Genomic DNA, 17,370 nt, shown 5'->3' on the forward strand with positions numbered 1-17,370 from the left:
GGCAGAGAGACAGGGAAGGTGGGTATCAGGTGGACAAAACGTGCTCAATTACTTTTGTGCGTGCAAAAATCGAAACTAGTCAAAACGAAAATGCACCAAATAGGCTCCTGTGGGTCTGTGCACCCAATGGTGCACTGGATCCCAGAGACGTGATAGGATACGTCTAAATTTTCACATACAAATTATACTACTACCGAACAGCCAATTCAGTACGTAGAACAATGAGCGCTTCATCACCACCAGTACCACCACACACCGCTTTAAGAATTGTACACTCTTGTACACTGCTCGCTTCATAGTGCCTCTTCTACCGCTGTTTTTGCAACACGAAATCGGAACTAGATGTAGACTAACCGACAAAAGAAAAGAAGGGAGTGCGACGTCCATGGTTGTATGTGAGTAGGGGTGCGGATCCGGTGCGTGTGTGTTTGGGGTGGGGAGAGGGGGAGCATACGTGTGAAAGGTTCAGTGGGGAAAGTGTGAGGTCAGATTTCGGGGTTGCGGATCGGATGTCGTAGAATGGTAGAGACCGCATCACTTGGGTTGGAAGTTTAGTTCGCGTTGGTGACCTGCAAACGCAACAGACGGAAAACAAGTTAAGGTTAAGGACGGTTGAAATTCAGAGTTGTGACAAACTAGGACAGATTCAACATACCCTATTCTTCCTCAGGCGCCATACTTGCTGCCGGCTTGCGAGCTCGATTCTGAAAGAGGATGAGGGGACAATTAAGGTCAATTGGACGAAAATGAGATCCAGAAAATCCGTGAGACGCATCTACTTGTGTGGGCTGCCCCATACCATAGGTTGTTACACAACTTACCGCAGGACCGGCTCCTGCTGGTGCAGCGCTGACGCCTCTGGCTGCAGACACAGAAGATCGGTTCTTGGCTCGAAGTTTCTGCAGTGCCTGTTCCGCTTGGTCCGCACGCTCCTCAGCATCCTCGATTTCGTGCTGGATTTTACGATACTTGGCCAAATTGATCGCGGCGATTTCCTCGGCCTCCTCAACTTGGCGCTTGTAAGTCTTGATCTTGCCTTGGAGCTTCTCAACCAATTCTTGCATACGTTCGTGATTCTTTTTGTCTTCTTCGCTCTGCAGGTTGAAGAAGAGTACGCTCGTGAAGGAATGGGCTAACAACCAATGGGTTATTGAGTTCTGCAAGTTCTTGGATGGCTATACGCCGATTAATTATGCTACCATTCTCTCGAAAAAATTCTCAGATCAGATAAAGGCGTTTCTGCGAAGCTTCCAGATAACTTGGCAAACCTACCTGCATGCTGATTTCCTTCATTCGTCGATCAACTTTCCGTAGATTTTTCAGTGTCTCGCCATGACGTCGTTGTTCGGCTTCCAGTTCGGTTTCCAATTCGCGTACGCGTTGTTCTAGTTTTCCGACTGCTTTGCGACCATTCTTTGCCGCTCCAGACTCGGTGTCCTCTAGGCGGGCTTGCATCTCTTTCACCTATACCAGTTCACAAAATAGCAATGTGTGTTAGGTGAAGTTATTACTGTGTGTGGGTTGCATGTATGATCGAAAATTAGACGAACCTGTAGCTCCAGCTGTTTCCTGGCCTTCTCAACATGTTGTGTATGCTCCTGTTCCTGTCGGATCTCCTCAAACACTCTGGAACTATCAGCCATTGCCTTCTTGGCACGCTCATCTGCTTGCTTAGCTTCATTCGCCGCTTCTTCCAAGTCAGCCTGGTGAATGGAGTAAGAGAATACAAAGAGGTGGTTGGGAACTGAACATGCTTTGCGCACGCGTGTACACTTGGTGAGGCGAGTGGCTAGGAGTGGAAACGTACCTGCATGGCGGCCAAGTCAGCTTCCAGCTTGCGTTTTTGAGCAGCGAGCGAGGCGGCTTGTGTTGACAGCTCTGTTGCGCGATCGGCAGCTTCAGCACGTTCGGCCTCGGCCATCTTTCGACCACGTTCAGCTTGTTCCAAAGCGGTACGAAGCTCTTCAATTTCACCGGACATCATGTTCGCACGGCGTTCGGCGGCCTGGAATTGTTCACGTATGTCATCTCGTTGACGTTGTTCATCTTCAAGCTGACCTTGTACTTCACGAACTTGTTGTTGCAACTTTTTCACGTTCTTCTCTTGTTCTGCGCGGTTTCGGTTGGCTGCGTCCAGACTGACTTCCAGTTCGTTAATGTCTTGTTCCAATTTTTTCTTTATCCTTAGAGCTTCAGCCTTACCTTTGGCTTCGGCCTCAAGGCTGGCTTGTTGAGACTCCATAGCGCGTTGGTGATTTTTTCTCGTGGCTTCGAATTCTTCCTCTTTTTCGGCTAGGCGTCTGTCAATCTCTTGACGAACCTAGAAGAGGAAGAGTTGATTAGGACGCATGCAGTGATCGATGCGAAAGGTGTTTAAAGTAAAACTCAAATTAGTTGGTGCTTTTCTTACCTGACTCATTTCCAGCTGGGCTCGTTGCAATTTAGCTTCCTCTTGTTCCAAAGCACCTTCGGCTTCTTCCAAAGCAGCCTGCAATTCCTCTTTTTCCATCTCCAATCGTCGTCGGGCCTTGTCGATTTCATGCACGGAGCGGCCTCCTTCTCCCAGTTGCTCGGTTAGATCGTGAATCTCATCTGTGTGGGAAACGGAAGGGAATAATGAATCACATACGCTCTCCCACTTGGTTGGTATAGTATAGTATAGTATAGTATAATAGTGTAGGCAAAATCCATTGAACTTACCACTGAGATTCTTGTTTTCTCGGCGAACAGCTTCAATTTGTTCATGAGCTTCTTCCAACTGAGCCTTCAACCGGAACATCTCAGTTGACTGATTACGGGCGTCACGCTGAGAGTTTTCGAGCTCGGCCTACACAAAAAAAACACCGAAATTAGTAATAAAGTAGGGGAAATTTAAGGCTGGATTGAATAGCAGGAAGGTTGCCTGATCACGAGCACTCACCTGAGAATCAGCGAATTTCTTCTGCCATTCGGCCAGTGTTCTATTGAAGTTGGCTTGCTTACGTTCAAGTTGACTAGCCATGCCGTTCGCTCGCTCAACATCAACCATCAAATCTTCCAGTTCACCCTGGAGACGGGCCTTCGTCTTCTCAAGTTGACCACACTTGGATTTGGCCGATTCGCATTCGGCCTCCAACTCTTGGATTTTGCCATTCAAGCGTCGTTTCAATTCCTCCATTTCCTCTGAACGGACATCGCCACCACCACCGCGGCTACGCAGCTGCTGAAGTTCTCCCTGCATCTTCTGCAACTGACGTTGCAGATCGGCCTTTCCAGATTGTTCCTCTTCCAGTGATTCTCGCAGGGAATCCAAATCGCTGGTGAGATTGCGAACCTCCGAATTCAGTTTGGCTTTCATCTGTGAGCGGAAAGGGGAAGGAGATTTTGTGATTTCATTCCAACGGGTCTAGGTTCTCAACATTCCATCATTACCACTTATCATCCGGCACCACTTTCAATCAGTGTCTCAAAGCGATTGTCAAAAGGGGTTGGTCAAAGGAGTTCATGCTTGAAGGTCGGTATATTTATCACTCATGTTAACATAAATGGTAGATGGAAACCTACTCGGCTTTCTTCCTCCAGACTATGTCGAGCTTCCTCCAGTTGGGCGCTCAGTTGCTGTTTCACTTTGGAAAGCTGGCTCAGTTGAGATTCAGCCTCCTCAAGTTGTCTCTGGAGCTCTGCATTTTCCTGACTGTTTCGTGCCTTACCAGAGGCCTGTTCACTCAGTTGGTTGGTTGTCTCATCAAGTTTCGCATGGAGTTCTTGGATCTGTGTTTCCAGACCCTTGGTGTTCTTCTCTGCGTTCATCTGGAGCAAGACATTATGAGAGAATTTAAGCGTCAAGCGGAAACTGTGTCAAGCAGGTCCTACCAAACGTAGACACTAAACTTACCTTCGCTTTGGACAGGCTCTCCAACTGAGAGTGGAGATCGTCAACTTCGGCCTTGAACTGATTACGTTCCTTCTCAGCCCTTTAGGAGAGAGTAAATGATACGGCGTAAGCGGTTTGGAGTTGGGTTAGATTGTTGGGAGAAAACTATGCCATTTTTGTTTAAATGAGGTCAATATGTCCGCACTGGAGACAACATGGAAAATCTTACTTTGCTTTGGCCTTGTTCAGCTGGTCCAGTTGATCGGCCATTTCATTGACAGAGTCATTTTGTTTCTTGCGCATCGCGGCAATAGCTTGTTCATTCTGTGCACGAGCATCTTCCAAATCTCGCTTGAGTTTCATCAGTTCGCTCTCACGCTTCTTGGTCAGATCAACTTGTTGGGCGTTGACACCATCTTGTTCCTCCAAACGTTCGACCACCTCTTCAAGTTCTGCCTCGACCTAGGAAGTAAAATATGAATAATTCTATTGATGAGTATGTGGAGTCAGGCAAACGCTTTTAGTGATGAGCCTCTTAGTTTTACGCTCAGTGCCAGGAAAAAAAACGTGACTTGCCTGCTGTCGGGCTTTTTCTGCCTTTGATCGAGCAGCACGTTCGGCTTCAAGATCTTCTTCCAACTCTTGGATTCGGGTTTGTAATTCTTTGATCTTTCGCTGTAACTGAGCGACGATGCTCTGTTCATCCTCGAACTTACTGTTCAGACCGCCGATTTCGACTTCCCTTCGTCGCAGCTGCTCCTCCAAGTCACGCTTCACACGCTCCAAATCGTCCACAGTCTCTTGGGTAGCCTTTAAGTCGCCCTCGAGTTTTCGTTTGGCTTTTTCCACATCGGCTCGGACCTTTTGTTCACGAGCTAAGTTTTCTTCCATCTGAATGTGGGAGAAGGGACGTGTAGGTATACTTTTATCTCAAAATTTATGTAACTTCAGCTGCGTCATCGTAAAATACCTCGAACACCTGGAACCTCTTGGTCCATACAAAGACAGCCTTAAGTCAATAAAATCTTGTTTGGACTGAAAAGTGAAGGGGACTTTCTCTTAGGTAAGTTTTGAACGGAAATCATGAATATCCACCATATCCTACCTCATCTAAGGTTGATTCCAGCTTGGCCTTCAGTTTGTTCAGATGGTTCACTTTGTCTTCTTCCGCTTGGAGGGCTTCTTGAGTTCGTTTATTCTGTTCCTCCAGGGCTTTTTTGTCCTTGTTTAGCTTTGTGATCTGTTCATCCTGTTGGGCGATTTCACCTTGAAGTGTACGGATTTGGTTGTCCTTAGTCTGCTTCTCTTGCTCCGCTTTCTGCAAAGAGGATTCCAGATCTTCCACATCTTTCTTCAGTTCATCGATTTCAGCATTAAGCTTCTTTTTCATCTCATTCAGGTTACTGTTAGCATCCTCTTCATCAGCAAGTCGCTCTTCCAGTTCTTTGATTCTGGTTTCCAAGTCACCTCTTTGAAGGACCAAGTTGGAGATCTTCTCTTCGGCCTCAGCCAAGCTGTCCTGTTCTGTCTGGAGCTGCAGAAATAGGTCATTCTTTTGCTGTAGCACTGTCACATTCTGTTCCTCCAATTCCTTCTTGAGCTTCTCCAGTTTCTCGAATTCTTCCTTGAGTTTGGCCAGTTCCTCAGCTGCCTTCTTCATTTCCTCTTCCTGTCGAGCAACATTCAACATCGGCTTGACCTTTGCATACAGACGCCACCATGGCCAATTACGGAGCATCAGATATTTACGGATGTTGCGCTGCATCAGGGTCAATGCAACTCTAGAGGTCAAAGGGGAGATTGTAGATGACTTTAAATTTATACTACTTAATTGATGAGTAAATAGTGTTATAAATGCCAGCTACCACCACGCCTCGTTGCGCCGCGGCGACAGATCAAGAAGGCCTACGGCATATGCCGCACTCACCGTTGATCTTGCAGCTTCTTGTACTGTTTCCTCATTAGGTAACCACGAATTTCGGCCTGGAACAACGCAATGATCACATTCAACTTCTCATCACGCATATCTTCCAGACTGGCCAATGTTCCGGCTTTGAAGAAAACTTTCGTGTTGCCGCATTGATAAAGCGACTTGTCCAAGTTTGTGGCTTCCAATATTTTCTCAGTCACTTGTCGCCCATCCACGAAGCCTTCGGGAATCACATTTGGAGCGAGGATGGAGTATCTGTCGTGGTAAGAATTAGTAAGATATGCAAGTTATATTCTGCGGAGTGAACGAGTTCGGCAAAACTTGTCTGGAATAGTTTGTGGCCTACCTCAGTGGATTAGGTTTGAAGGTACTCGGAATATCAGGCACAACCTACTCACCGTTGTTTGAATTCCGAATAGATCATTCTGTTTGGGAAGCCTTTCCGGCAAATACGGATACCTTCCAATACACCGTTACAGTGGAGCTGATGCAACACCAAGTGAGCATCGACAACACCTGAATAGAAGGAATGCGAACAAAATTTCATTCAGGTCTGGAAAATGGTGGGAGGGTAGAACAGAGGTGAAGATAGAATGGTCATCTCGGAGGATGCACTTACCAGGTTGTTTGAATTCGTTTGGCACAATGCAACGAATGAAATGTGGGCTGGTGCTATGCAAGTTCTTCATCAGTTTATTCAATGATTCCTATTCGGACCAATGAAAAGGTGAGCATATTGAGCAGTTTGTTGAACATTCACGTTCCTAATTGACAAAAACTACGTGTTATGCTTTGGAAATCTGATTGTCGTCAAGCGGGCTGCATGCTGACATATAGTTTACACAATATGCAGTGTGCCATGCAATATCCAGAAGAACGTAGCAATGTATAGTGGGCTGCGATGACACACAAGTATTCCGAGTGCAGTACAGAAATATTATGGTGTCTAGGTAGAACTACCTACCTGTCAACAGTTATTCAGTGTTTTAACACTGCCCTTAAGCTCCCCGGTAACTACATACATCACACTACCAGTTACTTTGTCTACTAGATCTTAGTTCAGTACTAAACCGGTAAATCTTGCTACCGTGCGAAAAATCTACCCCCAAAAAAATCAGCAAGACACGCACATGTTTTTCCAAAATGCAAGCAACACACAAACCCCGGGAGGAAAAGAAAACGAAGCACAATCACTACAAACTAGTCTAGCAACTAGTGCTAACTACTCTAGGCGGCTACAACCATCCAAACTTTGGTATACCCTGTGCACGGATGAGATGGTCTGCATAGAGCCGCCCTTTTTGCGTCCACCTTTTTCGTCTTTATAACAAGAAACAAGTGTGAAAGAGGCAGAAGCAGACGGATTAGTCGTCAAAATTACACGAAAAACAACACCACTGTGATGGGTTTCTCAAGATGAAAACGTGGACTGTTTGACCTTATGTGTATGGTTTCTGAAAGATATTATCGCCCTAACGCAAATGTGGCTGGACAGCTGGAAGAAGTGTAAACAAAGCCTTTATTGTCAGCCATGCATGCGATGAAGTTTCACAGTATGAAGACACATCAGCGTGACCAGAACGAGCGGTCGTTTAGTAGTAATAACTGAGGGTCAATCAACCGGTGCAGCGCACGCATAACCAGACAGACACAAAACAAATGAGAATGCCGCACGAAGCTCAGAGTGTGCACGCGCGTGTGTGTTTGGGCGCGATGATCTGCTCATTCAAACGCATCTTATGATCAAATTACCCTGTGCATGAACGACACCGTCAAGAAAGAGCCACCCTTGGTCTTTTTGCCCGATTCAGCTGGTGGAGGCAATAACAGTGTTAGTGGTATTGTTAACAAACGAACAGGAATGAAAACTACTCATAAGGTTGCTGAAAACTCTCCGATCAAATTGATTTGTCGAAAACAGAAGCGGACATTCATAAGTCCTAGAATTGTGGCTAAACATACTACTTTCGTGGTTGCTAAAAACCGTCTGACATGTGCGCGACAGATTTCGCCAAATTGGCCAGCCATTAGGTAGGGTGGGACTCTGATGAGACCCATTGTTTGCAAATGAATGCGTTCAGTCTATGACCTAGTTTCTTTGAAACCTGATTCCAGTATGTGAAGAAATTTATCTAGATGGGGAATGCAAGTTCAGAAAGCTCTGATTAGTACTCTCTCACTTCCGGAAGTTTTACCACTCCCTTATTAGGATTGAACAATGCATCTGCTGTAGTTCATATCATGCAGCAACGCGCGTGTGTGCAAAGGGTAGTTGTTCCGCAAAACATCCTGTTCGCTTGGTGCAGTCCAGTTCATCTGTATCGGCAGAATGAATCGCAAAAAAACAGCAAACAAAGTGGTGGATTTCTGTTTGTACCCCCTGCACTGGCACATTCAAACTGGCTGAGAGTTTTGATCTTGAAATATGGTAGATATCTTCATTCATCGATAAAGGTGGGAAGCTGGGAAGGGAGCGAGACTCCCTCGTTGATGTCACGCATTCTTCCCATGCTGATGAAGTTGTCTAAGTCTTAGGAATTGGGACAGTAAATGTCCACTTTTGTGTTTCAGACCTAAGACACAGTTGACACACTCGTGAGGGTGGAAAAAGTGACCACTGATTTTAATGGTGAAGTTGTATGGAATATCTTTAGCCTTTAAAACTAGACGCGACAAATGCGCGCTGGTATACAGGAGAAGCACTCAGTTCAACTTTAGGAAGGTTCGCCAGTTATCAATGGGCTCCGCTAGGTCAGGCATATGACCACATATAGCTCTGGACTTATGATAGAAAGCGGTTGAATACTGAGTAAAGAACATAGATGCCGATGTTTTTGGCGCATCAAAGCCATCACGTATACCAGCAGAACAGCTACAGTTGGGAAAAAGTGGAACAAATGATGCAGGAATAATCCCATTGTATGAGGTCTATGTTCAGTAGTTTCCGGTTCACATCTCAGTCGTTTTAACTTCAGAGTCAATCGCTGCAACTGGAGGCCTTACTATGTGGTGCAAAGCAATTAAGATTCAAAAATGAAGTGAATATAACGTAAAGGGGCATTTTTCACTGGCATTTAGGTTTAAAAACAACGTACCAACTACTGGAACAAACAGTTGCGACACGAGTGCATCTTTGCTGCCTCCGAGCAAGTTCACCACAGTGTCGTTCAGCGGATCTTTGTTCTTTTCCAACCAGCCAGTGATGGTGTAGGGTACCTTGTGGAAGAACAAGAGGTTACGGGTATGAATCACCAAAGTAACTGTTAGATTCAACTTGAGGTCTAACGTCTAACGACGGAGATTAAAATACATCGGTTTGAATGAAAGTGAACTTACAGATCCGGCGTAGTGGTGAAGCTCGAAATGTGCTTCCTTCTGACCGGCTTTTGGTGGTTTGGGCTTGGTGAAGTTTGGACTCTTTCCGAGATGGTTGTCGTATAATTTGGACAAGAATGTCTGGTCAGTAGCCTTGGGCACGATGCACTCTTCTTCCAGGATGGACAGGATACCCATAGGCTGGAATAAAAGAGAATGAATAAGACCTAGGCCTTTTCTGTCAGATACGAATAGTCCCCTAACATTGGGATCCCAAAGATAACTCTAAACAAGATGAAAAGCATAACCCACCTTTTCAATCAGATCGATACAAGCTTGCAAATCCATGCCAAAATCGATGAATGTCCACTGAATTTTCTCGCGCTTGTACTCTTCCTGTTCCAGCACAAACATGTGGTGGTTGAAGAACTGTTGCAAACGTTCGTTGGTATAGTTGATGCAAATTTGTTCAAAGCCGTTTTCCTAAACAAAAATCAATAAAAATCGGTGATGGTTGTGAGTAAATAACAGTCATGGAGCTGTACATCATGCTGCCGTTATAATTAAGTAGTTAGGGTGGGAAACACGATAAACTCAAAGTCGAAAATGAATAAGAGACTCACGTCGAAAATCTCAAAGCCGGCGATATCCAGCACACCAATGAAGAATTGGCGCTTTACTTTGGTGTCTAGGGTCTTGTTGACACGGGCAACCAACCAGCCGAACATGCGATTGTACAGAGACTTGGCCAAGGCACTGACGGCATACGTGACCTACAGGTTCAAACACGATAGACCGGTAGTCAGAACGACAAAGAATGACACTGTCAAGGGGTTACGGGCTGATGCACCCTAAAACGGTTCTGGTATCATAATAAAACTCACCTGATTCAAGTTCTGCCCTTTGGTGACAAACTCCGTCCCGACCTTGACTTTCGGCTTAAGGAAAGAGGTCATCAAATCCTTAGCGTTCACACCAAGCAGGAAAGCAACTTTCTCGCATTCAGCGGTGCCATCGGCTTCGGCCTGTTCTTCTCTTGGTCTCTGTTTGAATTTCATTTCACCCAAGTTGCAGATTGAAGTTGTGCATTTGTAGAGGGACATTTTCTCCTCTTCTGAGAAACCGAGAACCTCGAAGGCTTCCTGAAAGGCGGCAACCAACAATATTTGTCAAGTTAATTCATACTACTTCATAGTTACCAGTAGCTCCAAATTAAGTCTTCTGGACAGCGGGTGAAAAATAGGCCTCAACCAAGTGAAACGGAAGTATGGGGAATAATGACTGATTCATTTAAACGAAAAAAGAAATGCGAATTAGTTATGTAGTTGTCAGATAAGGTGGATAAATAATGAGACCAAGGATATGCAGTTCCGAGTTAAGTACTAAAGATACCAACCATTAAAGCAGACATTAGGCGTGTGCTCAGTGGCCAAACGTGGTGTGACAAGTCATGTGAATCCCTGCTGTCGGAAACTTACATCGCAAAGGCGCATTTCTTCGCTGTCATCCACACCATCAATTGTGAGTTCACCTTGATTGATGAACGAGTACAATCCGGGGTCAGCAGCTACCAGGAGTTTGTCTGTGAACGCGAAGTAGTCGTAAAAATGAGCATTAGTAAAAGGCTTCGTTAATTTATGTGATTGCTATCAGGGCGTGTGGTTTTAAAACCCACTGTATGTATCTTGAATCGAAATGAAATACTAACCAAGACGACCTGAAACCCATTCATCAATGAGTTTCCCTTCCAGTTATGGGATGATTTTGGCCAAGACCAACCTGTATTCACGACTCACCGTGATATTTTTTCCCGTAATCAGACAGAAGCTGATAGAAAATGTGATAATTTCGTTCTCCTTTCATCTGAGACACGACGCGGGACTTCTCGAGCAGGTCTAGTATGGAAGTGATGATTAGAACACTTGCATGACAAATTGCAAGACCTACAATGTTCAATATCGGCTCCAGCAATTTTTCCCGTTGTCCCAAAGTGAATTCGAATGAATTTACCCTGTATAATAAGTGTATTACGTGAACACATCGATTAACTTACGAATCGGGAGGAATTGTTGTTCCTGGTTGTTTTGGCATTACCGTAGGCTTCAAGAACAGGATTGGCCTGGACGATCTGATCTTCCAAACTTCCCTGTGGAGAGTAGAGAGGGATAGATTACTACTCAAGTCCATCAGAAGAAAATGCAGTCATCTTTTTCACAGGAAATAATGTTTGCATAGAAACTAGCTGATGACTTAGACACAATGTTCTGTGTTTTGTGGAGTGAATAGAGAGAACGGAGGGAATTCATGAACTTCAGAATTGAAAGTTTCTATGCTCACCTTCTTGCTAGATTCATCATCATCCTTTTTGGGAGCGGCGGCAACAATAGCAAAGTAAGAGATGACTTTTTTCGTATTCTCCGTTTTACCGGCACCGCTTTCTCCGCTGGTAAGTAATAGGAGCAATGGAGAAACAGTTATTAGCCAGGCTTCTCAGAGAAAACAGACTTTTAGTTGACCTTGGTTTCGGTCTGAATACAACAGTATCACTTACGTAATCAATATGGACTGATTTTCACGATCTAGAATGAAAAAAAACAGGGAGAAAGTGGAGCAGAGTTGGTCTAGCTTTCACCAAGCACCGGCTGCGGTTTTAAACGATTGAATTCGAACACTCACCTTGCAACATGTTGTGATAGGCATTGTCTGAGATTGAGAAAATATGCGGAGGCATCTCAGATCGTCTTTTGCCTTTGTATTTCAATGCAACTTGCGCCGTGTAGATTGGAAACCGCTTGTACGGGTTAACGGCGACGCAGAACAGTCCAGAATAGGTCTACGGAAGAGAAAACAACACAAGAGAATGCCGGTGCGAAAACATTGATCAGGCACCTGTCCATGGGTATATCGTGACGCATGTATAAATGACTTTGACCCTGTCTGAGAAGCAACACAGACTCCAAGACTTACATAGATGAGTTGTCGGTAGTATCGGGCTCGTAGGTTCTCTAAGACGGAGGCATCATTCAAGAAGGTCAAGTTGGCCATGTCTTCGATTAAAAAGAATTTCGGAGGGTTGACCTGTTGGGCATCATCCTTCTTGACTTTCTTTTCCTGAAGCAGGTAAATAGGTGCGTAGGGGGAGGAGCATTGGATAACCGCAAAGCCATTGAAAATTCTCCAAAGTTTGCCATGCCACCCGAAGTGGGCCCAAACGGAAACAATCAGTAGACTGATATTGGATTTCAACTCTCACCTTGTATCCTAACCCTTGAACTAGCATAAGGTCAAAGGACGCAGTGGAGGCTACCAAGGTACTACTTAACAAACAGATCAACGGGGTCAGAAGACCCAAGACTTTGTCAGTAAACAGTGAACTCAGGAGAAATGTCTGTTTACCTTAGGAATGAATTCGGAATTTCAACTAACTGAAGCTTAATGATAGAGTTTTCACCTTGACGAACCCTACACTGAACAGCTGGAGAATCGTATTTCTGGTCAGGGTTCCGACGAGGTGGAATAAGTGCATTCCTTAAAATCTCGAATAAAATTACTCTATGAATATAACATAGGTTAATCCTTGACAAAAAATATCTGTGCAACTCTGACTTACCACACCATCCTTCAATTTGACAGTAATTGTATCTCCACTCGTCTCCACAATATCAGCCAGGATATAACCTTCCTTTTCGTCTTCGACCCAGATGACATTCTTGGAGTCGAAGTTGGCTAGTTCCTTCAACAGTGCCTTGCGATCGACGCCAAGGTACTTGAAATCTGGATCATTCGGTTCCATGGCTCAGAAGTTGTCTGCAGTGCGTCAAAGAGAGATAGGATTTATGCGGCTAGCGTCTGGGAAAACGACGTCTGAAAACAAAGAGTATCTCTGACCTCACTTATGAGGTGGACTCTCAGGCTCAGTTTAAGATGGTACAATCAGTGTTACGTTATCAATATTTGTCGAAGTACTTACCTCCAAGGACAGTCTGTTGTTGAACACAATACAGATTGATTTAATCCAAAAGTGGGCTGTTCAAATCCAACACGATCACGAAAGTTACGAACGAAGAGGCACTGCACCACACTGGACTGATGGTCCTAAAGTTGATATTTAAAGGGTATGCCTAACCGGGCAGAGCATTGCTGATTGGCTAATCCGAAGGTAGGTGTTGTAACAATCGATGAATTGCTGCGCCCAGTTCTTACCCACACTGCTATGTGACGACGATAGGCTGGCAAAACATGCGCGTAGCATGCAGTGCGTTCCACATTGCTTCTTCTTGCTTCCTACTTACCCCCGTCCCACCGCCCGTGCAGCACAGGTATTCAGCATCTGAGGAAAAACAGACTACGAACGGAAGGTGTACCGCATGAAGGTTCGAACGCCTACGAACAGGAATCTGATATTGATCTGGTAGTGTTCTGCACCTACGTAAGCACGGGCGCGCGTACATGAAGCCCATGCGCACATACACGCACGCAAGCACGCACGCACTTAGTTGAACGCATCGGTGGCGCGGACTACTGATCGATAAACAAGCCAAAACCGAAAAGTGGTGAAGCGATTCAGGCAACGACCGTCATATTCCCTGATAAGGTTACGTTTGTTGGATGCCACTGTTTTCCGCTTGTGTGCAATCTCCCGTCTCAACGACAANCACGCACTTAGTTGAACGCATCGGTGGCGCGGACTACTGATCGATAAACAAGCCAAAACCGAAAAGTGGTGAAGCGATTCAGGCAACGACCGTCATATTCCCTGATAAGGTTACGTTTGTTGGATGCCACTGTTTTCCGCTTGTGTGCAATCTCCCGTCCTACACGACAACAACACTGTGCACCTTGGAAAGTGCACAAATTATGGGCTTTCAGGAGTATCCATGATCAGGACACTGTCGCGAGTTTTCCCAGGAGTAATTTACCTAGTATATCATCCGAGATATAATGAGATGAAGAGACGATGTGTGCGGAGAGAGAGAGAGAGAGAGAGAGAGAGAGAGAATGACGGATATCAGTAAGAGAGGAACTATGAAAGAATCGGTGTAGTGTAGTTACCAGCCCAGCTCAGTGTGTATCATGCGATCGGGGCTGAAATCATGAAGTTTTTTACTTCCCGGGCAACCTGACACATGAGAATGCACGGGTCTTCACCAGCATACAACAGACAACAATATTAAGTCAACTCTAGCTAGTGTGTATACATATTCGGAAGTAAGCGTGAAACAATTTTCTTCAATGTCCCCGGAGTTGCCCCCTATCTTTTTGGTAATTTTTAGACGCCGTTACAGCCGTTTTAATCACACTTCGCAAGTGACAAGCTTATGCGGCGACTATCTCAGCGGACCCCAGTAGAACCGCCGCTTGGTCGTCCACTTTATAACCATTGATTGGGACGCAACATCAGTTACTTAGGGGGAAGTGATATGCGCAGGAGAATTGAGATCACATGAACGGAAACATGTCTGGGTGATATTCAAATAACACGTGATCAATCTTCCCAGGCCACTCACTGCACCGTCGTTAGCCCTGAGCATCCTCTCCACTTTGTAGTGGATAGTCAATGAGACACGTGACCCAAATATGGAACTGTGGTCTCGTTTGGGCAATTCGAAAATTGAAAGATTGAATGATGGCGTCCAGCGTCATTGAGGGTATGGGAACGCGGTGTTGTGCCCACATTCTGTTGAACTCAGGGGGTAACAGGCCTACTGTAGCGAGGTAGGCTAAGTGTCAGTGGTAGTCATACTCCGTTGGGTGCTTCACGGTCTCGTTCATTGGGGGTGGAAGCTATTGTCACAGTGACCACCGTCCACGATAACCTGATTCACTCGGCACCATAATGACGGTTACAGAGAGTGATGATCCATGGATTGTGCGGTTACATTACATTACGCTTTGGTTCAATCCAGTTACCGCCGGAGTGCGGCCGATAGCGTGTTCGGAGGATTGTGGTGAAGTACCAAAGCACTGACAACGTAGACAGCACACAGAGGACATGCGGGCCAAGTACTTTCACTAATGATTTTTCTGCATGTGAGGTTCTTCAAGAATTGGATATTGATTCTTGGCGAAGCAAATAAAGAATTACTCGGAACTGCAACACCTCCACAAGCTACATCGAGATTATTCCCAGAGGCGACAGACTTTCGGCAATAGTTTGTTCAGTGTTGGTAGTGTGAGGAGATTTGGGATTTTTGTGGAGATTTCGTCCTGTGAGTGAAGCCAATCTATGCTGAAAAGCCGAGAAGCACTGTACAGCTGATTCATCCTTATTGGGAATCATCAGCAGTGCGCATCTCACGAAACTCCGAAGAGTCTCGAACCCGCGACCTCCCGGCTAGTAGTTTGAACACTTAACACTTAACACTTAACACTTGAACTTAACACTTAAGCCACTCGTGGCCGAACGGTTAAGTGTTCAAACTACTAGCCGGGAGGTCGCGGGTTCGAGACTCTTCGGAGTTTCGTGAGATGCGCACTGCTGATGATTCCCAATAAGGATGAATCAGCTGTACAGTGCTTCTCGGCTTTTCAGCATAGATTGGCTTCACTTACAGGACGAAATCTCCAGAAAAAAGTTTGTTCAGTCTCAGAGTTGTGTTTTTTACCAATGCGATGGTTTTCTATCTGAACCGTAAATTTGCGAAACATGGTATTGTGTTACATTCCACCGCGTCGCTACGGTCCCTGTCACGTCCGACAAATCTGATAATTTCAGCTGGCGTTCTTGGCATAAAACAACTAATCAGAGCGGACAGTAAATGGTGTAGGTTATTCATACAAGTACATTCTACAGCGCCAATCCGTTCCGCAGCTGGAACTTGGCTGCTTCCTCTCTTGGTGCTGCACCGTACAAGGAACACTTTGACGCTTCATCCCACGTGCCTTTTGGTTAGCAGGAGCCCCCTCCCCTCATTTTTGTGTTTCTGACGCTAAACATCGTTCATGTTCAACATTCAGGTTATCAGGAGGGTCAGCTTCCTGAAAGCAACCACTGAATGCCCGAAATTTACCGAGACTCTCAACTACGCTAGATGTTGACCAAACAGACAACACCCCCTCACTATGCAGCGCCTCACAGCCTTGTATCAAACCCAGATAGCGCGAGTCACTGTTGATCAAGGTCAGACAACGCCCCCGCAATATGCAGCGCGTTACAGCTTCGTACCAAAGCCAGACCGTGTGCGTCAGCATTGGACGGAGTTCAGACAGTGTCCTTCCAATAAATGAGAACGTTGTACTTTTCGCGCTCGCACGCACTCACTCTCTCGCACTCGCGTGTTCGGAATATAGCTGTTGCGTTCCCTTCTGTGAGTCTTTTTTCGGCAACTAGGCTCTGGAGCGGGTCAGCGGCAGATACCTCAGATTGGCGAATCAGCAGATATAACACAGGTGCAAATGAAGAAAAGAAGAAGAAATCCTATCACTCCGGTCAGCGATCCCAGTACAACATTCCCGTAAAGAGTTTGCAGTAATCGACTCGGAAGAAGTCGACTCGGTGTTTATAACCAAGAAACCTTTACCGTAAGGCATCTGGCGATTGGGACAACATTGTTGTGGGCAAAAACCGCTCAAATGCACTGAAATTATCTCGTCGGTGATAAATAAACAAGAAAGGGAACGCTGTGATTACAACCGGAAGCATCGCACAGCCAAACGGTAGTTGTCGCTCAGATCAATGAACTAGTCGAATGTGTGTTGCGCAACTCCAAGCATGCACGTTTGAGTTTCATGCATACCATTCGATGCTAATGGTGAATCCAGTAGATCGAGTTTCCTTGAGTGAGTACTTGGGAACTCGAATGTTCTGTGTTGAATGGGAGCAGAAGCAATACGGAAATTGGAACCTTATTGGTATTCTTCATACTGCATTTCATTGGCAGCCGGTTGGTGGGTCGTAGTTAGGTAGAATTTCGTTTATATTGCTGGGGATTTCGCCTCGCCTTTCAGTGGATGCATTAGAGGAGACCGCCAAAAACTGATCAACGAGAGAAACCAATCCTAAACGGGCAGACACGAGATGATTCAGTTCTAAGTTATGCAGGAACATCTTTTGAATGCGATATGGCAATGAGAAGCCTGTTGGACAGAGTGTGGTGCATGCAGGAGCAATCCGTGTGTTTGAGTGAAAAAGTATAAGTTTCATGAAACAGCAATTAAGTTATAAATATAATATGAACTCAAATTGTGGTTGAGATGAGAGTAAAAGTGTTCAGCTGTGACATTCTATCGGTGCCTAGCTGCCACGCTACCCAAAGGAAGCACGAGGGCTGAG

The 17,370-nt window shown here is 45.5% G+C and overlaps 1 protein-coding gene across 1 annotated transcript; it reads right to left on the minus strand.

Annotated features, from left to right (window-relative positions):
* T265_09952 (hypothetical protein) lies at positions 1 to 13,173 on the minus strand (the record flags this gene model as incomplete). The annotated part of the gene is made up of 33 exons (XM_009176183.1): positions 1 to 569; positions 680 to 704; positions 822 to 1,094; positions 1,273 to 1,464; positions 1,551 to 1,703; positions 1,808 to 2,320; positions 2,411 to 2,592; positions 2,701 to 2,827; positions 2,921 to 3,337; positions 3,544 to 3,789; positions 3,875 to 3,953; positions 4,083 to 4,305; positions 4,468 to 4,744; positions 4,959 to 5,634; positions 5,781 to 6,038; positions 6,182 to 6,299; positions 6,403 to 6,490; positions 7,536 to 7,594; positions 8,879 to 8,999; positions 9,120 to 9,299; positions 9,411 to 9,581; positions 9,722 to 9,871; positions 9,983 to 10,240; positions 10,577 to 10,680; positions 10,895 to 10,993; positions 11,046 to 11,109; positions 11,152 to 11,244; positions 11,436 to 11,541; positions 11,650 to 11,677; positions 11,775 to 11,931; positions 12,066 to 12,209; positions 12,709 to 12,905; positions 13,069 to 13,173. 32 exons carry the CDS (start codon positions 12,889 to 12,891, stop codon positions 535 to 537), a joined length of 5,799 nt encoding a protein of 1,932 aa, XP_009174447.1.
* Positions 13,174 to 17,370: the final 4,197 nt, after the last annotated feature.

The sequence above is a fragment of the Opisthorchis viverrini genome (genome assembly GCF_000715545.1).
Source record: "Opisthorchis viverrini unplaced genomic scaffold opera_v5_320, whole genome shotgun sequence".
Classification (NCBI taxonomy): Eukaryota; Metazoa; Platyhelminthes; class Trematoda; order Opisthorchiida; family Opisthorchiidae; genus Opisthorchis; species Opisthorchis viverrini.